General features: G+C 36.9%; 2 protein-coding genes across 14 annotated transcripts in view; both read left to right on the top strand.

Moving 5' to 3' along the window:
* The window catches only part of Tbc1d22 (TBC1 domain family member 22), a 57,711-nt gene extending 51,667 nt beyond the window's left edge, over window positions 1-6,044 (top strand). For all 13 annotated transcript variants that reach the window (XM_067110819.1, XM_067110823.1, XM_067110820.1 and 10 more), the window contains 4 exons: window positions 39-225; window positions 511-693; window positions 1,460-1,683; window positions 2,055-6,044. In XM_067110819.1, coding sequence (XP_066966920.1) covers window positions 39-225; window positions 511-693; window positions 1,460-1,683; window positions 2,055-2,192 — 732 coding nt within the window. In that variant the 3' untranslated portion in view covers window positions 2,193-6,044. The remainder of the gene's footprint in view (window positions 1-38; window positions 226-510; window positions 694-1,459; window positions 1,684-2,054) is intronic.
* A 2,124-nt stretch (window positions 6,045-8,168) lies between these two features.
* On the top strand, window positions 8,169-25,159 carry LOC136842898 (ribosome biogenesis protein WDR12 homolog). The gene is made up of 9 exons (XM_067110812.1): window positions 8,169-8,340; window positions 12,056-12,144; window positions 14,360-14,573; window positions 14,821-14,985; window positions 17,634-17,809; window positions 18,544-18,635; window positions 18,872-19,118; window positions 19,403-19,535; window positions 21,175-25,159. The coding sequence occupies exons 1-9, from the start codon at window positions 8,264-8,266 to the stop codon at window positions 21,308-21,310; spliced, it is 1,329 nt and encodes a 442-aa protein (XP_066966913.1). The 5' UTR covers window positions 8,169-8,263; the 3' UTR covers window positions 21,311-25,159.
* The last annotated feature ends 1,209 nt before the right edge of the window (window positions 25,160-26,368 follow it).

The following is a 26,368-nucleotide window of genomic DNA, read 5'->3' as shown; positions in this document are numbered from 1 at the left end:
CCACATGGTATTGTTATTTGAAATTCTCTTCGTTTCAGATTCATATAGATATCCCAAGGATGTCTCCGCTGGTTCCTCTCTTTCAACAAACTATTGTACAAGAAATGTTTGAAAGAATCTTGTATATCTGGGCCATTAGACACCCTGCCTCTGGATATGTCCAAGGGATTAATGATCTAGTAACACCCTTCTTTGTTGTCTTCCTCTATGAAGTAGTTCCAAAGGGTAGGTACTTGTTAAGAATGCCTTGAGTTCTATAGAATGAATTCAGTAAAGGCCGTGATCTTCATTGTAACATTTGAATGTTTGAAAAAATAAACATTTAGATGATAGACAAAGTCTCCAGCTCAGATATCAGATAGTCAACTGTAAAGACCCAGCATAGCCTATCACATAATGGACCTTAAAACTATGAAGTTTGCTCTCTAGTCATACGATTAGAGACTGTTAGCTACATATTGTGTCACATATCACACTTTAATTTGGACAACTTGCTTATTTTTTTCCAAGATGAAAATTTGGACACGTATGACATAGAACTAGTTAATGAGGAGGATCGTGCTATTGTGGAAGCAGATAGCTTTTGGTGCATGTCTAAACTTCTCGACGGGATCCAGGATAACTACACCTTTGCCCAACCAGGAATTCAGACTAAGGTGCAACAACTCAGGGAATTAATGAAGAGAATTGATAGTAAGTGGTTTTACCTCAAAAGTACTGTATATCCATACAGTCCAAGTTATAAAAGTGTTGCAGTCTTTCAACTGGAAGGAGAATGTCATTTTAAATCCTAAATTTCTGTAGTTTTTAAGTGTTATTATCAATTCTGTAAATTACTTTATAGTACTGGCTGTCTTCCACATCATTAGTGAAGTAGTTAGCTATACCCAAGTGTATGTAATAGCATACAATCAATTGTCTTAGAATATCCAATAATTGTGGTTCATTGTTACAAGATAACCATGTATAGCAAGCATGATAAATTTGGAAATATTGGAGGTAATGTTTTTGTTAGCTTATTTCTGTAATTTTCCTTTTTTTGCTAAATAGAGATAAAATATTCTGTTGCAATATTGAGAGAGAAACATTGCTGTCATCTAACTTACTCAGTTGGATAGGTTAATTATTGCAGCTTTCATCTACAGTGCAAAACTGGAGAACAGGGGTTCTTAACTGGGGATATGGGAACCAAATGCTGGGGGTATGTGACTCGATCTCTGGGTATTGGTATTTATTTTATTTAATGTATTAATTTATACTATACTTGGGTAGAATGTTATTTCGACAGTCAAGTGAAGGGGGTATGGGACCATATTTGGACAATCCATTGGGGGTCTGGAATCATTGAAAAGTTAAGAACCCCTGCTGTATGAGTAGAAGTTTAGGAAATCCTTCATCCATTGTGCTTTTCCAATTGTGTTCTTGTGTTTGTTTTTTTATCATATTTTCTAATTTACAGTCAATCTTCACCGCCACCTAGAAAAACATGAGATCGACTACCTCCAGTTTTCTTTTCGATGGTTCAACAACTTACTAATGAGAGAACTACCACTTGGATGTACTGTTCGTCTGTGGGACACCTTGCACTCGGAGCCTAATGGGTTCTCTCACTTTGTGTTGTATGTTGCTGCAGCCTTCCTAAAGCATTTCTCCCAGCAGCTAATGGCTCAGAGAGACTTCCAGGTATGGTTCTAGATTTGTATTTTTGTTACTTCTCACATGAGGGGAATAGATGAAGATCTAGACCTGTTGGAATTTGGTAGATAGTGCACAGGACAGAGGAGAGTGGAGAGAACTCATTTTATGTCCAACCCCATAAAGGGAAAAAGCTCATTTAAAGAATGGTCATGATGATGATTAGATGAATGTACTTCTGGATGTCCATCTCTTTCGAAGTACAGCTCTTGGTTATTAAGTAAATTGAATTTCAGTACTTTTTGCTTGTCACGGTACCTTGTTTGACTCAAATCTGTGCCACATACAAAACGTATGGACCAAAAGTTGTAAATTTTCTATGCCTGAAAGTTATCCTTAAAAAGTTCATGTATCTTCAGGGTCTAATGCTGCTGCTCCAGAACCTGCCAACATCTTACTGGTCTGACAGTGAGATCAGCCTCCTAGTTGCTGAAGCTTTCCGTCTCAAATATGTGTTTGCTGATGCACCAAATCATTTACAGGCCAATAAAAAGTGATACAGTGTGAAATTGAAATACGGAGAACAAATTGTAGTGGCACATCAAACTTCATGAAGTTTGTTGCATATCAGTGACTTAAAAATGTTTCATTGTACAGTGCATATAGGCCTATGATACAAGCCTATAACCTGCAAGTTCAACATTAGTGAAGGAAGTAAGGTGCAGTATTACTGTTCTGAATTACTGGTAATGAAGCTAAAGAAATTAACAAGTCTCTTCACTGACAATACTGTACTGTACTTTTTTTTGTAAAAATGTATCATTTATATGATTGCTTCAAAACAAGATGTATGAAGTGTGTAAGTTTGTCGAGGACATTCAGATTTTCATTTAACTGCAGTGCACTTGTTATTGTTAAAACATTATGCTATTTCCTTGACCTTGTGTTAAATTATTTATTGTAAAACATTGAGGATACTGAAATTTTTTCACGACAATGTTGTTTCAGAGGTAGGTGCTTCTTCGGCACTTGGTCGTATTCCTTGATTTATGCAGATTATCTCAGTTTCTGAATTTTTTTTTTTTTTGTATTTATGTATTATATATCTTAATTATTACATTGATATGATATCCTATTTTATAAGAGATTGTTATTTTTACATGTAAAGCTGTTGACATGCATAGAGAACCATTCTATACTGTGGCAAGCGCCGCCTTGCTTTTGAGGTATAGAGAAAAATTCTGACCAACATAAATACATATATTTTTTAACGTTACACATTTTTTGCCTTACCTATTTGCTAAGGTTATTATTCTCTACGGTTGTTATAATTTGAGGGATTGTATTTTAAAAGCAGTTGTCATGAGTTCACATTTTTAAGGTGTAAGAAGCAGCATATATAGCCAGGGTTAACCTGATAATGGCATTGCGGAAACTAGAACTAGCCGGTCGTTCTCTTCTAAGTTTTTGCTAAAGAATTATCTTGGATACCAGACTTACAAAAGTAATTTATCATGATTTTATGTGTAAATATCATCCCAGGTACTCTTCCACTCAATCTTAATTTTTCAAAACTGTTCATCAGACTGAAAAGATCTTGGTCGTTTGATCATGAATAAGTCAGCAAGCAGGTCTTTTCACTTTCAATGCATTACGTTACTTCGAAGTGGAATAGAGAGTTTCTAATGTATATATATACATAAGGAAAATGCATCATCTTGTTATATAGTTTGTTTCTGCGTTGAACAGTACAGTCCTTAAATGAAATTGTCTTATGTGTAAGGTGCTACCATAGACCTTTGTTGGATGTACTGACTAAAGATTGCACTAAGAAACTTGGGAGTGCAGTGATGTTTAACGCTCACCAGGAATTGATTGTATTGTCAAATGAGGGTAACTTGGCAATGTTTCGCCCTTACATAAGCCCTCTCCATGAACTGAATCTTCTTTGTCTCTCTTTGTTGCTTTTTGTATGGATTGCAACTTATCATCTGAAGAGAGTAAATAGAATGTTGTAGTTTTTTAATCACGAAATTAGTCCTAAACCTCTCAAGTTTGTTTTTATGGCCAAATACTTTACATATAATTTTGTCTTTTCAAATCAGCAAAGCATTAGAAGGTTATCTCTGGCTATTAAAGCGTGTTGTAAGTTCCATATTAAAGAAATTGCCTGCAATCATTTTGTTGGTGATCATTTTTGCTAATTCTGATTGGTTGGCAGTTTTCATGGTCAGTTTACAGTTAGCTATTCCATAATGTCAACTGTATGTGACAATAGTCATGACATATTACAGTTCAATGGCTGGTAGATGCCAAATTTTCTGAATTGCAAAAGGTAATTCGTGATGAATACTATTGTGCAGTAGATGGACATAACTCAAAGTTCTTTTTTATGTTTGTCATTTTTCTTGCTTTAAGTCATTATTCTCTGAACTAGCGCTATATGCAGTATTATATACTGTCAATATAATTGTCTCCTAGACATTGCAAGTGATGTGATTGGTCATTTCCACAAGTGATGGAGATAGGTAGTTAAATATTTTCTATGTAAAATGAACTCTAATGAGCATTTAAATACTTTTTTTATTTTTGTTTACTGCTGTTCATGTTATTTTTTAATGGTTAGAGTTGATTTATGAAGTTCAAGGTGGTTGTTAAAAGCTTCTAACATGGGCAAAATGCCTATGAATTAGGATTGGGAGGTTTATCTCATCTCATGACTCAGACAATAGCTGAATGCTTTGAAGGTACGATGTTTTTGCCTAGGGATTACTTTATCTATTGTCGTTGCCATAGCACAGTGAAATTTTACTAAGAATGAACTTTATTAATTTAGATATTCATTCGGACACTCTTGTGAAACATGATTCTTTATGTAAAACCTTATGAATTTAAGAGTTTCAGTATTGCTAATAAAGAAATCCGTTGTAGAACTAAGTGCATTATGGAATTATTCCACCTCAAGTTTGTCCTACATAGTAGAGGTCAGGCTACTGCAGTGGAAGAGAAATGTTGTCCTCAGTTGTTATAAACTTCTCTGTTCATTGTGGTCAGTGTGTTGTTGAACCAAAGCACTACAGAAAGGATCTTTTATTCATTAACTCGACTATTACAAAAGGATATTACCTTATGTTCAAAATAGGCTTTGCTTAATAGTGTTGTATATTAGCCTTAAGACTTTGTTTTAATAGTTTTTCAGTATTATACATGAAAAGAGACTGAAATATGCTATGACAGAAACAGGCCTGCTGAAACCTACAAATTTAAAAAATTCTGTTTCAGGTGAAATTCATCTGTGCTTTCTGAATTCATGTGACAATTAATTTGATGAACAGTGTTATGATTGGTTAGTAATATGGAGACTTTAATTTCATACTCAAGCCTCTAGGGGCAAAAGCTGTGAAATCTGACTATTTTTCGTTTTCTCATTTCCCCATCTTATGCTTTGCTTCCTATCTGTCATCCTCCTCCTATGCCTGTTCCATAAAAAAAAAAAGTTATTCCCCTTTTTGGGGACAGGAGTCGGTTGATCATGCATTTCATGAGTTAACTTGAATAGGTTGTATGTAGTGATAGATGACACATTTTGTTTCTTCTGTTACTTATCGTTTTGAGGTGAACTGTAACATTGTTGTCGTGCAGGCAAATCATTCATATTGGTAAGCTTTTGAGGGATTTAGACATTGTGTGAGTCATGAAGTTTCTTAAGTAGAGAAATCATTTGAAGAATCTGTCGTATTAAAGAATTCAGGATATTGGAACAAGGAACGTCAAAGTACTTTCAGTAAGGAATGCATATTTTGGATAAATTTGTTTCATACTTACCAATATTAACTCTGTGGTGGCAACAGAGATTGCTGCAATGATTCTTCATGTGGTTTTCTTTGAAAAAGGCCTAAGATTTTGACACTCGGATTTTGTTACGTATGTCATTTTCAAATTGAAAATCAGTAGATTTGAACGGTGATCTTATATGAAACATAGCAGATCGCAGTTGAGGAAGTCTTTACTATATGATCCATCCACTTAATCTCTGTGGAATAGTACAACAGACAGCTCTTGCATATGGTGCTCATAGCTGGTATTAACAAAAACAGAATAATGATAACACACACACACTTTGACATCCACATACCCCTACTTAGTATGTACACTAATGGTGACAAAGCAAAGGAGACAGTTGCCAAGTTTTGACATCTGTCAGGAACAAATTGTGATAGTTGTTGTTTAAGGCACACGATAGAATCGGTCTTGCCATCAACGGGAGCTCCTGAAGTACACGAGGCTGTACCTCGGCTACAATATCTGTGTCATGTAAGTGTACTTCAACTAAGACCTGTTTTTGTTCTTTGTCTTTGGTGAAATGTATTCCATTTATTGTGTATTCATACATAAAAACTTTTATAAGAGTCTTGTGTTTTCCTTTGTCATTACCTTTCATTTTTATTTTTGTTAGAGTAAGTTTTCTGTTTAGAATTTTCTGCTCTGAACAAAAAGGTTATTAAATCAACTTATTCGTTCTCAAACTATTTCGTCATTGGTGTGGCTTGTAGCATCTGAGAACAACTTGATTTTTGTAGGTGTTGTGGCTAAACTAGCTGTGAATGTATTTTCTCTTTTTTTAAAGGATTTGTCACCAGCTGATACCGCAATGTGGATTTAACGTTTTTGATTTTTATAGTAACATAAAGGAAGATGAGAGAAATGAAAGACTCACAGTGCATGATGTATTCTTCTTCTTCTTCTACTTCTTCTGTTATTATCGACAAGCAAAATTAAAAGAACAAATTACCCAAATATGAAAAACCAAAAAATTTCAGATAACAGAACTATCTAGATCAAAAACAATCATTACCCCTAAAGAGGAAAGGTGCACACCTTTTGACACGACTGGAATGGTAGAGAGTTATCTTGTTTAGTCACTGTAAAGTCTGCCCAGTTGCAGAGCTTTGACCAAACAACCAAGTGTATAATCTGTAAGCTTCCCTTGCTAAACTTGTATAGTGAAAGGTTTAACAATGTTAGCCAAACAGGATCCCAAATCTGTTCTGGCAGTGGCTACAGTGACACCATTCTTTAGGTGTCATGATTTGTGCGTGTGTGACAAAGGCTTGACTGTGATGGTCAGTGGTTTGCAAGAGAGAAAATAATCGTCATTCAGACCCGCTTGAGGTAACTTGGTTGTGAGCATACCATGAACAGTAGTACTCAATGGGTTCTTTCATCTGTTATAATTCCCTGCTGTGCAAAACTTGTGTATTTTCAAACACCACTTCAAATGGAAGTTCACGTTAAAAAATTGTCAGTTGAAAGAGAATTTAAGCTAAAATTATAGACACTTCTCCAGTAACCAGCTAACAAATCTAGGGAAGTTGTGGATTTTCTGCACAGTATAAAAAATATAAGTACCTGTTATGATTCCTTGTTGCGTAAAACTTGTGTATTTTCAAGCATAACTTCAATTGGAGGTGCACATTAAAAATTTGTCAGTTAAAAGGTGATTTGAACTTAAATTATAGACACCTCTCTAGTATTCAGCTAACAAATCTAGGGAGGTTGTGGATTTTCTGCAAAGTATGAAAAAAATAGGTACAGAAATGTGCTTTGTATATGGTAGCCTACCCCAAAACCTAGTCTATTCTTTGTTACTTCTTTACCATGGTTTATTCTTTACGTCTTGGTTTCCTTTTCAGTACTGGGTTTCTAACTGTTAAGCCCCTAAAGGTTTATAGCATCCTATCTTTTCAACTAAATTTGCAACTAGTATTAATCATGATATTTCAAACTTACCAAGTCACTAAAACTTAGAATCCATGGGGAAAAAAGCCAGTCCATCATAGCTGTATAAAATTATTCGAACAAAAACATATTTTACTTGAAATATACCAAGATATAACTTTTGTGGGAACATTTTCATCATGGCAAGCTAACTTTACGGGACTACATATTCAAGATCAAGTCACAAAAATGACCTCTTAAGTTGCATACATACTGTATGTATGTAATGTATTAAAAACTAATGAATGCTGTATAAACATAACAATAGAATAAAAAGCAAAATGGCAATGAGAAGACGAGTCACTAAGATACCCTATACACAATTGCACAGTATAGTAACTGAAGACCAATGGCACAGTGGTAATTGCCCTGCCCCCTATCTCTCTCTCTCTCTCTCTCTCTCTCTCTCTCTCTCTCTCTCTCTCTCTCTCTCTCTCTCTCTCTCTCTCTCTCTCTCTCTCTCTCTCTCTCAAATTCAGCTAGAGAAACGGAAAATGGACGAAGAAAAGAAAGCATGGTTCGAATAGAAATGCTAGATTCAGTGACCATAAATATTATATTGAGACTCAACACTTGATTTTTATTTACTAGCCCATCTTTCTCCGAGATGAAAGACAAAAAAAAATTAAACCTCTTCCAGTTAAACATCCTAAATTTCTTCCATTTAAAGAAGAATTCAGACAATGTCGGGATAAAGAAATAAACATCAGAAAAAAGAGAGGTGCCGTTACAAAGCGACGCGCCGTCCACACTTCCCTCGACGCCAATTCCCGAGGATTCCTGAAAGAAGATCCGGTCTCGCTTCCAATTAAATGTGACTTTTATTTTCATCGTAACTTCAAAAACAATCATGGCGAAGAACCTGAAGAAGCTGAACGAGAGCTTGCACCCGAACGTCCTCGTCAAATTCGTCACCAAACAGGAGCAGTGAGTTCTGTTCATTAGTTTGGAATGAGATGGAATTAGGGGAGGGTAGGATTGGCCACAGGCCGATGCCCACCGTAGTATACCCATTGCCCCCCTGTCAAGATTCGACAGCCATGTCTTTTTATTATTGTCTGGTCTTGTTTTGGGACATTTTAATTTATTTGCGCTGGATTATTCCAGTAGTTAAAACAGCCGAGGGGTTAAACGCAGAATGAGGAGGGGTAACGACTTACCTGGGGTTGGGGGTGGGATGGTAGGGTCCAGGGGCCCTGCCAGGTTAGGGCACAGCGTCCGAGGTCACGCCAGGTTAAGGTGCGTCCGGCCAGGTCATAGGTAAAACGTTAGTTGCACGGCCTGATTCCTGCCAGTCGCCAATTGGAACAGGTGACCCCCTCTTTGGGGGGATCCAAAGGGGGGCAAATCCCCCCATCCAGGTCAGGGCATGTCACCCAAAGTTAATCAGGTAGGTAAGATCTGGATAGGTCAAGAGTCCATAATGCTCGATCTTAAGTTATACTTAGGCAGTGTCTGAGGGGTGAAGCCTCCCATCAGGTTAGGGCACGGCACCCTCAGTCACGTTAGAAAGGTAAGCTCTTGTTAGGTCAGGGCACAACGCTCTAGGAAAGGTTAGGTTGAATTCGTTTTTGTTAGGTCGTAGCCAGTGCCAAACCACGTATCCGAACAGTAATTTAGTCTTGCTGATCTGTTTCTGATATTCAGCGTTACTTGGGGGGATCAAGGCGGGCAAAGCCCCTCCAGCCAGGTCAGAGCACAGTGCCGTAAGTCAGAATGGGGAGGTAAGATCTGATTAGGTCAGGACACAGGAGTCTGGGAAAGGTTAGGTTTGGCCCGTTTTCTCGGTTGAATTTTCACGCTTACCCCTGTTCCCGTACTCTACATCTGTCCCGGGTCAGGTGGTATTCCCTCTTAAATGGCTACTACAGAAATGCCTACGATAATCAAACCAAAATGACTACAATTGTGGCCGTCATTAGCAAGTTACCAAACGTCTTCCTGACTTATACAGTAATCAGCTATAGTTAATATGCATCCTCGGTTCAGGGTTCTTTAATCGTTCAAAAATCATACTTATCCCTCATCTCACGTGCTGCTGACAAGCAAGAGACCATTCTGGGCCAAGCTTACTTAATCTAGAATCTACATTCACTTGAGGAGTCCATACATTTTTTTTTATCATCTTATTTTCATCAGTGAGTGTGCTAGATTCATTTAAATGATTACAAAACAATCATCGTTATGCTACCCTATGGTCTAGACATTTTAAGATATGATTTCAATTCTCTGGCCTAAATTCTTTACACCATTCCAATTCTTATTGATAGGGCCCATTCTTGACTCATGGTTCAGGAGTCTTTATGGTAGATAAAAAAAAATATCTTACTAGCAGAGAGAGCAAAGGTCTATGATGGGTACATAATAAGGCCTGTAAGATTCAGGGCACGAGTATGGTGAGAAGATTGTTTTATAAACGAGGAATAGCTGGAAAGATATGGTAAAAAGAGGCTGAGAAAAAAAGACAGCTCAAAGATTCAGATGGTTTCAACATGGATTGAGAAAGGTTGAGGAATAGTTAGTAAGGCAGTCAGTGTTGGTACAGAAGTAACCAAATGAAGACCTGCAGGAATGCCCAGTAAATAAAGGGGGATAGAATAAAACCTAGATCTGTTGGAAGTTCAGGGAGAAAAAGCACAGGATAGAGAGGGCGAAGAAAACTCATTTCACGTCTGACCTTTTAAAGTGAAAACCTGATATGAAAATGTTTATTATGACGGTGGTAGGCTACAAGCTGTACGGGGGATTCAGCCAAAGGTCCCAGTTCGTAAAATTAAAAAATGTGTCTGCAAGGGCACAGCCAAAGTCAATGTAGGCATTTGATAGTTGTATTGAAAAACCCTTCCTCTCATGCATCTATCAATCAGTGCCCTACTAAGTATGTATCATAAGAAAGCATCCAGTGACCAGCATTCACATAGCCAAAGATCTTAGGAAAGAATTGGATCACAGTAATGTTATCAATCGCCTCAAAGGATGTTTATCAGATAGATTGGACTGTTTCCAATGTTCTGTGACATGCTGGGCAACCTTTATTTTATAGCAGTTTTGGATGGGATTAGTGCTTCACCCCTGATGCAGTTGAATAATCTTTCTGCCTTTGACTGCCTATTTTTTGTTTTATCCTGTTCATTTTTTCATCATTAATCATTATTGTTCCATAAGTTTTTGTGTTACCTCTATTTTTGTCTGGATTTAACGCCCAAAAGTTGAAGAACTAGTTTTCAGGCTTTCCATTTCCTGGTGTTGGGCCGCTTTAATGGACCGATTTAAACCGTTCACCAGTACTTTCAAAGACAGGGTTTCCCTTGCAGTAGCTTACTCTGATGATGTATCAACGCTTAATAGACATTGGCTAAATGATATGACATGACAACGGCATCGTCATAATCCTGTTACGTGATTTCTTGATAAGTTTATGAAGTGTTGATGTTGGTTTTGTGTTGTGTGACCTGATCCCGATAATTATTACCTTTATCTTTAGTTTTTTTTAATTATTATAAGTTGATGGTATGGGATAAAGTGGTGACAGAAATAATGTAAGGTTAAAGGAATAATAGGAGTTACCCGTGATGTGATTTATTGCAGAATTTTTATTTATTTATCTTTTTTAGAATGAAAGTTAAGGCGTCTTGGTTGGCGTTATGATGGAGTCTTGGTTTTGAGTGATAACCTTCATTATCATCATTCTTATTTTAGTAATTATTCCTTGTTGATTTGGGATAAAGATGTGATAGGAAATGCAGCTAGCAGTAGCTATCAATTATGTGTAAATGCATATCATATCAGTGAATTAGTTGCAGAATGTAGAGTTACATTATTTACTTTGGGTAGAAAGTTATGTCATATCTTACATTTTCCCAAAAAAATTTTTAGTAAATTTACTGACATCATTTCATGAAGCGAGTGATGAAGAAGTTTCACTTTCTGAAGATACAGATAGTGAAACAGAAAGTGACAGTGACAATGATGACCGATTATTTTCCAAAAGTGAGTGACATATGTGCATCAGGTGGTGTGTGGGTGTGCCTTGTTGGTAAGGACGCCAGCCTTATTCCAGTGCCATTTAATGCCACCCCAGGACCTATGCATTCTCCACTTGTCAGTGCCCCCCTCCCCCCCCCAATTGCTTATTTCTATTTATTTTTTCCAGATTCTTACATTCAGACAATTGTTAGTGAAATCAATAGGTACAGTGATGCCATGCATTTACAGACACCACCCTACTTACGAACAAGTTGTGTTCCGGATGGCCGTTTATATGTTGAAGAGGTGTTTTGTAAGGTAGTTACTGTAATCTTCACACCTATGTAAGTACAGTGTGATATAAAGTCAGTACAGCACAGTACTGTATGTTTATCATCCTAAAACAATTCACTGTACATACAGTATTGCATTTTTTAGAATAGGAACACAGAACAAAATTTGAACTTACGGGTGGCAAAGAGGAGTGCTCTAAACACCGTTTTAATTTGCGATCCTGTTTTTTTTATCTCTGAATGTTTGTAAGTTGAATGTTCGTAAGTAGGGTCGTTTCTGCATATCAAATAACAGAGTATTTGTGGTACCATCCATTAGCAGTATTTCATAACTGGATTACAGATGGGCATTTCATATTTTTAAACAAAAATTTCCATTGCAGGTATGCTGTTCCTGGAGCATCAGTATCAATACCAAGCAACACTGACACTGCAGGGCTCAACAAAATTCTCAAAACATTTTTGAAAAAATGTAAGTGCTGTACTTGAATCTGTTGCAGAGATATTTTGCATGTTACAGTATCAAGGAAAGTTCCGTTTGTGCGTCTTTGTATCAAGTGTTTTACTCAGCATTCCAAATACAGGCAGCCCCCAGTTATCGGCGGGCTCGGTCATCGGCGATCTGGTTTTACGACGCTTGTCTAGCGATGAAAATCGTTGATTTTCGGCGCTGAAAATTGCCGATTTATCAGTGCCAATAATCGGGCATTGGTCGATACATATCAAACAGAGGTGCCGATATCCGGTTATCGGCCCTGATAAGCGCTGAAAATCGCCGATTTTTGATTATCGGTGATTTTCGCTTGTCGTCGCGCTGTCGGAATAGAACCCCGCCTATAACCAGGGAATGCCTGTACATGTCAAAAACATTTTCTACTCCAAGATTCGGTTCATAGATACATTTTTATCTGCTTACCGTCAAAATACTCTATTTATACCAAGAAGTCTAGTCATCTCTTTTTTTATTGCAGCCATGTGGTTGCCTTATTAATACCTGCTTCGCAGTCTGATGTGTCCTCACATATGTAATCTGCCTTTCCACCACAGCTTGGCGCTGTTTTCCTCTTTTCCACATTTGCTGTTATATAATTTGAGTATCTTGTGACACCATATTTTATATTCAAAATTAAGTAGCTCACACCCATACCTCTCCTGAATGCTCTTGACTAAATATTTTTCTTTGCTTCCCATACAGTCCTTTCTTCACTGTTCAGTTCTACCATAATTGAAACATTACAGTCTCTTCCTCTGGTTTATTTTACTTTAGATGATAAGCATACGGCAGCTCCCAGGGCCCTCCCTTTCTGTGCTTTGTGCAGCTTATTCTACATCTAATATATCTAATATCGTGATAAACAAGAAAGAACTCTGTGCAGGTCCCTGACGGACACCAACATTCATCTCAGATTCCTCTAACACAGTTGCTGTAGTCTTCTATCCGGACCTTACCTTGGGTTATTAAACATATAGTGTCAGTGAATTATATCATTATTTACTTATAATATGGTCAGAAGGTTCATCTATTAATTTTTACACTGGCTTAGCTAGTGGTAAATGATGTTTGACTTATGACAGTGAATGTGAAGATGTTTGTGCGATGTTACCTATTCTTGTGTCATTTTAAAGTTGATTACTTCTACTTTATTGTAACATGTTAACTGCATCACCTCCCCCCCCATAGAGGGTAGTTCACCTCATGTGGTGCACTGTAGGCATTACTTAAGGTTCTTTGCAACATCCCTTCAGCCCCCAGCTCCAACTCCTTTCATCCATTTTACTATACCTCCATTCATATTCTCTTTATTCCATCTTACTTTCCACCCGCTCTTAACAGTTGATTCATAGTGCAACTGCGAGGTTTTCCTCCTGTTACCTCCTTCAAACCTTCTTTACTCTCAATTTCCCTTTTAGCGCTAAATGACCTCATAGGTCCCAGCGCTTGGCCTTTGGCGTAAATTCTACACTCTGTTCTATTTACTGCATCCGTGTGTCCCCTGTTGCATGTCTTTTCATTCGTTCTGTTCCTTTTGGTCTCCTCCCAATTAGTTGTACAACTTCTCGGACTGTTTTCAGTTTTCACTTCTTATTCCAGAACAGTTTCTTTGTGTGATCCCTGTGAGAGTAGAATGTGACTTGGTAGCCTTGCTAAATTAATTTATGATAATCATCATCAGCTAAAGGAATTGTCTGACATATTGAACAGATACAGTGGATTTCCAGATGGAGTTATATTGTAAATCTTATGTATGAAGTTGCCATCACCCTTTTGCATACAGGCAGTCCCTAGTTAACGGCGATCCGGTTTTATGGGGCTTTTCTAGCGACGAAAATTGGCACCGATACATACTTAACAGAGGCGCTGATAACCCCTGAAAAAGCGCCGAAATCACCAGTTCTCGGTTAGCGGTGATTTTCGGTTATCATCACACCCTCGGAAACGGAACCCCACCGATAACCGAGACTGCCTGTATTTTAGCAAATGAACCTGGCTTTCTTACTGCTGGTGTATCTGTCCATATTTTTGGATGTCAAATAATGTGTTCATTCACATTTTACATTTCCATTCGAGAAATATTACAGATCTCATCCCTCTTCAAAAATTTCAATTTGTCCTCGTTCTTTTTCAGAAGTTTAACCTGGTCCACATTCCTGTTGAGAAAAATGACACTTTCCTCATTCCTTTTCAGCGGGCACTGATCCGGGGAAAGATTTTCCATTGTTTGACTTTGTAGTCAAAGGTCAGATACTGGTTGGTCTGCTAGAAAAACAGTTGGAAGAAGATGACATTAGTTTAGAAAAGGTTATAGAAATAGAGTATGTGAAACAACAGCCACCTCCCACTCCTAAGGACTCGCTTCAGCATGATGACTGGGTCTCCACGCTCCAGTGCACAGATAAGTGGTAAGATAAACTGACTTGTATATTTTGGATAGTTTCCATCCATACAAAGTTCTTGCATTTTGAGTATTTTACCATGTATTATTGAACACTCCAGATGTTTCTGATATTTGTTTTACATTGGTTCCAAGAATACGCAGATTATTGTAGTAAATGTTTCACAAAAATTTACTGAGCCTGGTTTCTTTATGTTTTAGAGCCATAGGCAGGAGATACCAGTTGGAATAATGATTTTTTTTTCTTTTTTAAGGCTTTTGACAGGTTGTTACGACAACACAGTACACCTCTGGGATGCTGATGGTCTCCACGCTGGCAAAGGAGAAAAGGCGCACACACTTACCATTCCAGCCCACAAAGCTCCGGTCAAAGCCGTTGCTTGGGTGCATACAGATTCCCCCACCAAAACTTTCATCAGGTATGTATTTACTTTTATTTTCCAAGGTTTTGCTGTAAACTTTGCGACAGTAATCCCTCTGAGGTATGTTTGTGTGAGTACCACCCCTCTCTGTGTTCCAACTGTGTTTTTATCAATAGAGGTACATGCCTTGCAATCCCCGTAGGGGGTTAGTGCTGTCAGTGCGCCTCACTTGGTGCATTGTAGGCATTACTTAAGGGTCTTTGCAGTGTCCCTTTGGCCCCTAGCTCCAACCTCTCATTCGTTTTACTGCACCCCCGTTCATATTCTCTTTCTTCCATCTGACTTTCCACCCTCTGTAAAAATTGCTTTCTATTGCAACTGCCAGGTTTTCCTCCTGTAACACCTTTCAGACCTTACTGACGGTCAGTTTCTCATCAGCGCTGGATGACCTCATAGGTCCCAGTGCTTGGCCTTTGGCCTAAAATTACAACAAACGGCAGGTCGAGGAAAAGAAATGGACGTCTAAATGAGACGGCAGTCAAAAGAAAACTGCATAGAATTGAATGTGCACAGACTTGATGGGTGGTGCGTCCACCCTTACCATCGGTAGCTGTGACCATAACCACCTTGCAAAAGTGTATCGGCCAGTTTTCCAACTCACTGAAAATTAATCCCATATGTAAAGACCTCAGGTTTGTATGTTAGGAAAAATACAAATTACTTTAGAAATTTGTCATGTTCAGTTCTGTTCATGCCTTGCAATGGCCAGGGGCATCCATTGGACATTACTGGGCAGATGCAAAGACTCTTAGGAAGGGAAAGGCCCAACTAGAAGCATTTAGTGTCTGAGTAACATGAATTATTTCTTGCAAATGAAGTGGTTTAGGCATGAGGAAAGAGATTAAGAGTAGTGTGTATGTTCATGGGATTATCATACACTACTGTAGATATTATTTATCTTTACTGTTGAATTTAATATTTAAGAGATTGCAGTACAGAATGTAGTAAGCATTGAAATTACTTGTTAGAGTACCACTTGGAAAGATATGTGAAAGGAAGAGGAGCATTCATTCTTTAGTTTATTTATTAGGAAATATATTACCTGTTATACTGTATTTTGTTGAAAATGGTTTTCTAACCTTTGTAAAGAACTCAAAGATATAATAGTATTACATAATGCCTAAGTATGAGAAAAGGATATTATTGTTCATCATTAGGTTTGTTGTACACTAAAATAATTATGGTATCCATTTGCTATTGAAATAATTTGATAACGTCATTGTTGAGAAATTCACTGAATTGCAGTATATATTGGCTCAGATTAAAAATGTATTCTTTGGACTGCATTTACTGTATACATGTTTGGTATTATGTTCATGATCCTGTGAATTCTGTAGATTTTTTTATTTAGTACAGTACTACAGGCAGTCCCCAGTTATCAGTGGGGGATCCGTTTCGACAGCGTGTGACGATAAGCGAAAGTTGGCGATTTTTGGGTCTTATTGGTGCCAGTAACCAGAGATCTGCACCTCTGTTAGGTTTGTATCAGTGCCAATACCCAATTATTGGCGCTGAAAATCTTCGATTTTTGTTGCTAGACAAGTGCCGTAAAACCGGATCGCCGATAACCAAGCCCCGTCGATGACTGGGGACTGCCTGTATATGTTTGCAAGGGCAGACTAAGTAAATTTCAAGGGTAGGAGAAAGATTTGAGGCAGACTAGCAAGGCTAGGGGTTGGTGCTCAATGGCTAGGCAAATTATAAGATTAGGTCTAGGATTTTGGGTTGGTTAGTGTGGATTTTGGGTTGGCATTCAATTCACCCAGTTCCACATTTTTTAGATTTGGACTTCCCCCTTATACCACTGTTAATTTCCATCTCTGAGGGAGTATGCTTTTGTTTTTAAACAAAACATAGTGTCTGGGCTATTTAGGTACTAGGCATGTATGAAAAAATTTAATTTTTTTTTTTTTTTTTTTTTTTTTTTTTTTTACATTCATTTTCACCTGACACTTACCTACTGATAGTAAGTGACAGATTGTAGCACTACTTACCACCATTCTGACTTCTTTTTTCAAGCAAAATGTTCTCTTGAATCAGTTGTTTCAGTCTGCAGTTTAAGTAATACATGCTTTGAAAACTTGGAAGCAGAATCACCATAGTGGATTTACTGCACAAATTCTGCCTTACCAAGTTCTCTGTAGGCAGTACTTAGGATTCATTGCAGCATTGCTCACCATAGACTACAAGATTTTCTAAAAATATTTATTAGAATTGAGGTTGAAAAGTACAGATTTAGTCCAACACTGCTACAACTGCTTTGAGAATATGTAAATAAAATCACAGTAGTACTGACATTGTAAGAGATGTTTTTTTGTTGCGAAAATATATCTCTTATACACTGTTGCTACATTGGCTTGTCTCAGGACAGTCTTGTTTGGTTGTCTGGTGTGCACTGCTAACTCTTGAGCAGTTCTAATTAGACTCCCATTGCTTCCAAATGATTTTTGTATAATGAAGTTTCAAAACCAGAGGTATAGCTATTAAGGTTATGGAGCATAATTTTATTTGTATAGCTTCTAGTTTCTTTGAAAGTATTTTAGAGGATAAGTGATCTTTATTCCTTGATGCATATTTGATAGACTAGTTTGCAAACCACAGATTGCCCACAGTTAAAAATCCTTCTTGTGCTACTCTATTTGCAGTGCTTCAATTGATCAGACAGCTGTTGTTTGGGTGTGGCAGAGTAATACAAACACAGTGGAATGTGTGAGTGAGTGTCGAGGCCACTCTCAGAGTGTTGAGAGTGTTGCAGTGTCTCCCTCTTGCAAAAGATTTGCAACCGGCTCCTGGGATAACATGCTGAAAATTTGGTCTTTAGGTAAGTGCCAGTAGTTCTATACCTCTCGTATTGGGGGAATTTTGCATTCGGATGAAAATATTCACCATTCCAGGTTTTGTTCTAATCAGATGTGCCACTTCTCACCTATTTAGTCAATAATACAATAATACTTGTATCCATGGTGAGAAAAAGCATTCGTGAATATTTGTTCATGCAGCCAGTGTCAAAACCTCAGCACTCCATATATTTATGTACCAAATGGCTCAGATAAAATTGGCACACCATGTATATACTCTATATGTATTAAGCTGTTAAAGGATTAATAAGCTTGTATCGGAGCAACTTGTGCTTTTATGAACCCATTATTCATAAGTGGTTATATTCCATCCATGAAGCGGACCCAGTCCTACTGCGCATGCCTACATCACATTCCTGATGCACTATTAATCTGGGCTTGTTCTTGAGAGTCAGTTTCACTGCTCAGCTTCCCAGGATTAACACTTTTTCATAGTAATTGTTGTGCTGTTCATTTTTTTTCACTCATTCATATTTTCCTCTGATTTCTTTTACTTTAATCTTTTTTATTGGATTTATAATGAGTTTTTTGTTACTTTTATGTCTTTTGCCTTTCAGTCAGTGACTTACTGATGTGATGGGGTTTCTCTGTGTTTTACAGTTATGTATTATTTAGCATTTATTCCCTGAGCATTGGCACTGGAAATATTTTTAGGAAGGTTTTTATTTTCTAATTATATTCTCTCTGTTTTTTCTAGGTAAGCCGTCAGTCCTTGAGGAAGCAGCCGCAGATGACAGTGAACAAGAGAAAAAGAAAATCAAAGGATCAGCAAAGAAACCAGAGAAAAAGGTAAATTGTACTTTGGAAAGTACAATAGTAACTTAATCTTGTTAAGTTGGAGGGTGAGAAGAATTAGTACAAACTTCTCCCATCTTTGCATGCCAGTTCATTGTAGGCAATAGTGTCTGTCAATTCAGCATGCAAACCTCTTTTTAGAGTGTCATATTTAGTTGTCAAGTTAGATTCTGAAATGGATTTTCATGTGGTCATTTGGGAAATTATGAATATCTCATTTTCTTTTGCAGACACCAATTATGACCCTGTCCGGTCATACAGAGAGTGTAGGCTCAGTAGTATGGATGTCAAACGAAGAAGTCATCACTGGGTCCTGGGACCATTCTTTACGTATATGGGATCTTGAAATTGGAGGTCTCAGATCACAGTACAATTCAAACTGTGCTATCTTTAGTGTGACATTTTCTCCATTAAATGGTACAGTTCTAACAGGCTGTGCAGATAAATATATCAGACTGTATGATCCACGTGTGTCAGGTAGGTCTCAATTATTTTGCTTCGGGTAAGGAGGAATGTACGGAAACATTAATGAGAAAGATATACAGTATAAAAGAATGAGAGACGAATGCAAAAACGAAACTTCATCTATCAGAATAGCATTAGGTACACATGTACATAAGCAATTAAGACATTCTTGACTGGAATTTTTTGAAGTGATTTTGATATAGATTTACAGCACCTGGCCATACTTTTTTTCTGGTTGGTCTTTCTTAATCCTTTGTTGTATCTGTTTCCTTAAATGTACATTGAACTATTTACAGATGGCTCGATAGTACAGCAGAAGTATATATCACACACAAAGTGGGTTCCAAGTGTCAAGTGGAGCTCTGTATCTGAACACTTGTTTGTGTCTGGTGGATATGATAATCTGGTCAAAATGTGGGACTCGAGAAGGTATGTACTAGTAAAGTTATAGCAGTTGAATTTTGTGGCATTTATTACTCAGGTAACAGTCTTTAGTTTATATATATCTGTTTTTTTTTTCTTTGAGTATTGAGTTCCAGGTGGTTTCCTGAGAAACCCACCTTTATAATTGTTCACATTTGAGTTTGACTGCAAATGTGGGTTATCTAAATCACTTAATCACAAAAGATTTACTCTTGAATGAGGGCAGGAAAGCGGAACAAGACAAAGGACCAAAGAAAATGGATGTAAAGTACATAAATGGTAGACAAAAGTGTTATCTTGGAGCCTAAGACATGTTTGATCAATGTTTTGTAAAGTCTGCTGTAGACATTATTCTTCATTACGTGAAACCTCTCTATCTACCAGTTTTCTCCTGACCAGTTGGTAAAAGGCAAGGTTTCACATGTATAGGTAATGTTCAAGAATCCAGCACTTGTAGTTAACTGATTTTATCATTGTTTGCATGCAGTGTTTTTGGGGTGAAATGTGTGATTGTGCAGCTGTGACTCGATAGTCATGTTAAACTACTTACAGTTATAAATGATAGTGTACCATTCAGTCCTAAAATATGAATTTGGTATTCCTTGTTTCCAAATGCATATAGTAAACCCCCCGTATTTGCGTTCTCACGATTCGCGGACTCACGCATTTGCTGGTTTCTCTGTGGAACATATCTACCCATTATTCGCAGAAAATTTGCCCATTTGCTGTATTTTTCACTAAGAAATATTCACTACTTACTGTATTTTCATATCATTTTCATGAATACAGGCACTTTTTGTGATAAAACTATTAAAATACTAAGGTATAAGCATTTTTACAGGGTTTTTCTTGTGTTTAAACTATCAAAATGGGCAGTTCTAAGTGTTTTTAGAGGGGTTTTAAGTATTAGCGGATTTTAGCTATTCGCAGGGGGGTCAGTTCACTGTATTGGGTTCTTTTCAAGAAGCATATTTGTTTTTACTGCAGAAGACAAGGGCATCATTATAAGGACTGTCCATATGAATGGCAAACCTGTTATTATGTCTTAAAAAATTAGTGTAGAGCAGGTTGTCTGGTTGTTAGATAGCTACTTGAACTATTTCAGCAGAAATTAATGGTGGATGAGATCTTTCCTTACTAGAGGGAGTCCCCATATCACCTGTCAGTTGCTTTCCCTTGACACATTTCTGTGCAACATGAACAGGTGCCAAGGGTCATGAAAATACATAGCCCTGGTAAATGGGCTATTAGGTTTCACTTCGGCATATATCTTATAAAGTATAAAATAATTAAAGTTATATTACCCTAGTAAGGATAGGTTTATTTAATCTCCGATGAAAATTTATCTGTCGTCAATAGTTGTGTGTTTGTATGAGCTGAAATAGATTCTTGTCCTTTTTGCTAGCATAGTGGTTTAGCAACTATAGAAAAGACAGATTTCACTTAATTTATTCCCTATTTCGAGATATTAAGCGTATCTGTGAAAAACATATTTACCTATCATATATTTTCATCTGACATTTAGTGTAAGACATTGCAAGACTAGTTTTGCTTGATTCCTTTGCAAATTGTTAGTGAACATATGAAATTAGATCTTGTATTAGAGTGCAAAAATGTTATTAAGGATGTTTGTTTTGCTTTTCAGACCAAAGGCCCCAGTGTATGATTTGACAGGCCACACAGACAAGGTTCTTGCTGTCGACTGGTCAAACTCAAAATTTATCGTTAGTGGTTCAGCAGATTGTACTGCAAAAGTTTATTCAAGTGAAAAGAATGTTTAGATGTAAGTGGAAGAAAGATATATTATTCTAAGGAAATCTGAAGCACCCCATTTTTCCTTCAGTCAAGTTCTTGCATGACTGACATCTATGCCAAGAAGCTCTTAGCCACAACATAGGTAAGCAGTTGTTGAGATGAAAAGTTTCATTGTACAATACCTTAGATAATTCCAGTATTGGGTCAATGAAAAGCCTTAAATTATGCATCGACTTTGCCATGTCTTGGTTTCATACATTATTGGTGATGGTGGTTGGTATTTAAATGAGTTGCTCGATGGTATCACTCTTTTTAGAATTGGTAGCTTCATGGAAAGTCAAATGAAAATATTTACGGAAGTATCTTTTTATTGTAATGTTCAGTTGAAAGTCTCACTCAAGTGTTTAATAGTCAGTTTTAGTTACATGTAAGAGTAGAATAGGTTTGTGAATATTCCAGCTCTGTTTCACCTGTAGAATTTTAAGTAGCCTTTCAAAGTACAAAATGTACGTAGCTGAATGACTAAATAAAACTACAAATTCAAATTATGAACTGCATGGATCTTAAGGTGAAACTTACTGCTTTATAAACAATTTATGCTCTCTCTCTCTCTCTCTCTCTCTCTCTCTCTCTCTCTCTCTCTCTCTCTCTCTCTCTCTCTCTCTCTCTCTCTGTATATCAGGTAGCCCCTTAGGCAACATTTTTCTAAGTATCATAAGACTTTGTTAATCCTGCATTTTTTAAGTCCAGATTTTGACTTAGTAGTTAGGGGCTATTTTGGATTGTCTGACTTAGTAATTAGGGGCTATTTTGGATTGTCTGATGCTTTGATGGGCATTGTTTGACAGTAAGAAAATTGACAGAAAAGCTGAGTTTCTTTAATTGGCTGTTGATTGCAATACAGTAAACAGCAAAAGAATTAGTACACTATAACATTTAATCACAAAGGAGTATGATTTGAAAATGCATAGTTTAAAGTTTAAATGTTTAGTAAAACAGAAATATGCTGTTTCTTTTGTGTACATTTCCCTTGCATTATTAAAAAGCCTTTTGTTGCTGTGTATTAAACACCCTTTTATTGAATGGAATAAGCACATTAAAAATAAAATATAATAAGATACATGAAAACAGTGGAATATTTGTCCCGTGCTTGTATCCAGAGTACCAAGATTCTCGTGGAATTGCCAAACTAAAATAATGATAAAAGTATTATGTTTAACGCATTTATAACTTCACGATATATAGTACAGGCAGTCCCCGGTTATCAGCGAGGGTTCTGTTCCCTATGGCGTGACGATAACCGAAAATCGCTGATAACCGGAAACTGATGAATATCAACGTTTATCATCACCTCTGTTAGGTGGGTATCAGCACTGATAAGCAGATATCGGTTCGTATCGGCACCAAAAATCCAGTTATTGCCTCAAAAAATCCAGTTATCATCTCCAAAAATCCAGTTATCATCTCCAAAAATCTAATTATCATCTCCAAAAATCCAGTTATCTCCAGAAATCCAGTTATCGCACCAAAAATCCAGTTATTTTCGTCACTAGACAAGCACTGTAAAACCGAATTGCCGATAACCGGGGACCACTGGTAATTACTGTTCAGTTTTCAGTCTGGTGCAAGACTAGTTAATCCGTTAAGTACACTTACAGATCTTGCTTCTCGGTAGCCATTCCAAGGCTTGACTAAAAACCTACCTTCAAGGTCTTCATGCGTTATAACTTTTACAATATATTTGTATATTTTTAATGCATTTATAACCCTGCATTAAAAATAATTGGTTTCGGTATTTCTTAAGACACCATAGGCCATGAAACTCAGTTTTGTAGCAAAGTATTTTTTGTCAAATCTAGCAAGGATTCACCATAAACTCTGGATTAGCAAAGTCTTACTGTACAAGCGATTCTGCATCTCTAAAGTATTTTGATTATGGTATTGCCAATAGCAGAAGTTATTCATAACAAATTGTATGTAGTAAAACCCCTACCTTACCTTCGTAGCCATTCATGCACTACCTTGCTCTTGGGTGTTTATGCTTAGAGGATAGGGAAGTAGTTTTAGGAAATTTTTATTTTTTTAATTAGTGTGGAGCCATGTTATTTGCCTCACTTAGTGTATCGTAGAGCCAATAGTGGATTTTTCTTGGTCATGGAGTATTCTGATGTGATAAACAGTACGTAGTGTTAGTCATACTCCTGTTTACAATGCAAGAGTGATATTCTCAGCCAAACATTAAATTAAATCAGGAGGACACAGTATTGTGACCCCAGATAATACCTTGTAGTAAGTAATTGAGTTGTATTCTATGCAAAATTTTAGACTAATTTAGAATTATTCAACGTAAGATGTAGTCTTGTGTCTTGAGGTGTTAAGTATAAAGTGAATTCATTTGTACATGTTATGTGATCTTTGCAGTAGAGTGGGTGTTGTAGCGAGTTCGAATCCCTCACCAAAAATTGCTTGCTTGGGCTCTTCCATATAAGTTGAATTGAACAGAGTTCTTGAAAGCTGCTTTTTAAATGAGAAAGCTTCATTTGTAAGAGCATGGAGATAGTAGGTTACAGTAATGAATGCATTGGTTTTCCTAGTATTATCGATCGTAATAATAATGAAAATATTAGTGGTAGTAATAATAATAATAATAATATTAATGGCAATGCAGAAGTCAACTCTACAGTAATCATCTGTGGGATGATTAGATTCAGTTGCTCATTCTTTTGTAGTATTGTTGAATTTCAGGTGTTGTCCTTAGTTGAGAGTGAAGGCTGGTTAGCTCAAGTTGTAACGTATTTACGAAAGCCTTTTGACGACTGGTAACTCTCGTTCAGTTGCATTTGTGATATTTGCTATTGTGTGGAGGTATACGTAGACATTTATATCCGAAAAGTGTTATTCTTCAGGTGGAGTTGAAGTGGTTCGTGTGTGTAGAAGTACCAAGTACTTTCAGATAATATTTTCACTGTCATGCTTAAGTGTCTTCTGTGTGCAGCTTTCCGATTTTACTATATATTGATGTACCATAGGATTTTGTTACTTATGTCATAACTGTGGAAAGTATATTTTCCTTCTTCTGTCAAAGGGTCCAATCATTTGTACTGTGAGTATATCACAATTCTGAGGTTGTTAGTCACGACCATATTGGCTCTATATTTGGTGAAAGGCAGGATATGCTTTATAAACAAGTGCTTCAGTGGTGGTCTGTCCTTATGAATATATAACTTGTGGTAGCAGTCAAGTTTATGCTCTTGGATCAAAGAACTTGTTTAAGTAGTCGTTTTTGATATGTGAGTTGCTCTTATTTTCTTAGCTGATTTGTTAAAAGGTGAGGAGTCTTAAAAACAATATGGTGTAATCCTACAACAAACTTGTATCTATGAAACTCAGAGTTGTGTAATGACATCTAACTAAGGATTGTCATCTGAGTTGATCATTCTGTATCAACCAGGAGGTTGTCTTTTTTTTTTCTTCTTCTTCTTCTTCTTCTTGTACATGTGATGAGTGAGAATCTTTTTGCTTCCTGTAGCCGTCAAACAGAAACAAAGGTTAATGCCATGAGGAAATTCTGTTGCAACTCACTTATCACCACATTGATTGCACTGGTAACTACGTACCTACCAGCAATTCATGCAAGAGGTCTGGCTATCATTTCATAATACAAAGGTTACCTCCTGCAAGCCTTAATAATTAATTAGTACCTTACATCATTATAATAAATTGTGTTTACATTCTTTGATTTGAGATTCAACTGTATGAGTTTGAGGTTCACACACTTAGTCATTTTCAGAATATATTTTGTGTAATATATGAAACATTTTCTTTTCTACTTGCATACTGTGTTGTGTCTTAAAATAAAGTGTTTACAATTATTATTTCATGCATATTGATACCCTACAGTGATAAGTCAGGAATAACTCCCCTTTTTTTTCTATAATATCATCACTGCATATTGTCGAAGAGGAGATTCTCTGCCATCCTATTGGCAGCACATTTAGCTTCAAAAGAAATAGTGTGCTGAATTGTAGATGAAAATAAGCAAAGTAGAAGTTGTTCACTTTTCCCAGGTAGGGAAGATCTCCCATGGATTTTGTTTCTGTGAGTACCCTCTTAAGTTCCTCATAATGCGGGGATGAGAATCGTTTCAGTTGTAAACCTGACCATGGTTTGAAGAATGGTACAGCACTCTTTCCTGAACTAAGTATGAATAATGAGCTTTAACTAGCCCCTTGAGTGTTTTTATTCAGGGAACTAGATAAACTACCTAGTGATAATAGCCATCCTAAAGGGAAAGGGTACAAGACCTAGGAAGCTCTTGATCTCTTTGGCTGTGGCCTAGGACATATCAGTCATGTTTATGTCAGGATTACATATTCCGCTGTTTCTCTGTAGGTAAATTAAGAGCAATGCTGATCCAAAGATCCAAGTTTTAGTTGTGTCCCAAGACTTTACAATTCTTATTTACTTGTGCTATACTATGCTGCTTGAAATGGTGCAATGTTGGCCAAGAATAAAGTCTGTAGTAGAATAAAGAAGTTTCCCACCCTAGTGAGCATGCCCCACTAGAGGCCCATAACACTTAGGTCTGTATATACAACCATCTGGAAAGATATCTGCATTGCCTTTTCTCAAGGGAATATTTGTGAAGTTTTGGAGAAAGGACATTGTTTTGGAAAATAATGGGAAACCCTTTTCTGGAATTTATTCACTGTGAACAAATTATTTTGTGATGCAGTGAAAACGTAATTAGGTTAATCCTCCATTCCTTACATCAGAATGGTCCCCAAAATAGGGGATAATTTGGATTGATTGCATCTATTGATAATACATTCCCAAATGAAAACATTCATACATGAAGAAAGAGTGTAACTTTGTTAGTGATATTTTTTAAATAGCCTATAATACTTAGCATCTTGTTTTCTTTTTCAGTTTCTTTAGCGATTTGCAAAAATAGAATAACTTGTCGTACTTGACTTGGGCATGTTTGTCCCTGTGACAAAGAAAGTTCATTTGTGTGTAAAAGTTCCTCATTGGCTCAACAATGAAAGGGATTTTGTCCCCAAAACAGAGAAGTGTAGAGACAT

The sequence above is a fragment of the Macrobrachium rosenbergii genome, chromosome 10 (genome assembly GCF_040412425.1).
Source record: "Macrobrachium rosenbergii isolate ZJJX-2024 chromosome 10, ASM4041242v1, whole genome shotgun sequence".
NCBI lineage: Eukaryota > Metazoa > Arthropoda > Malacostraca > Decapoda > Palaemonidae > Macrobrachium > Macrobrachium rosenbergii.
This window is presented reverse-complemented; position numbering and strand designations above follow the sequence as displayed.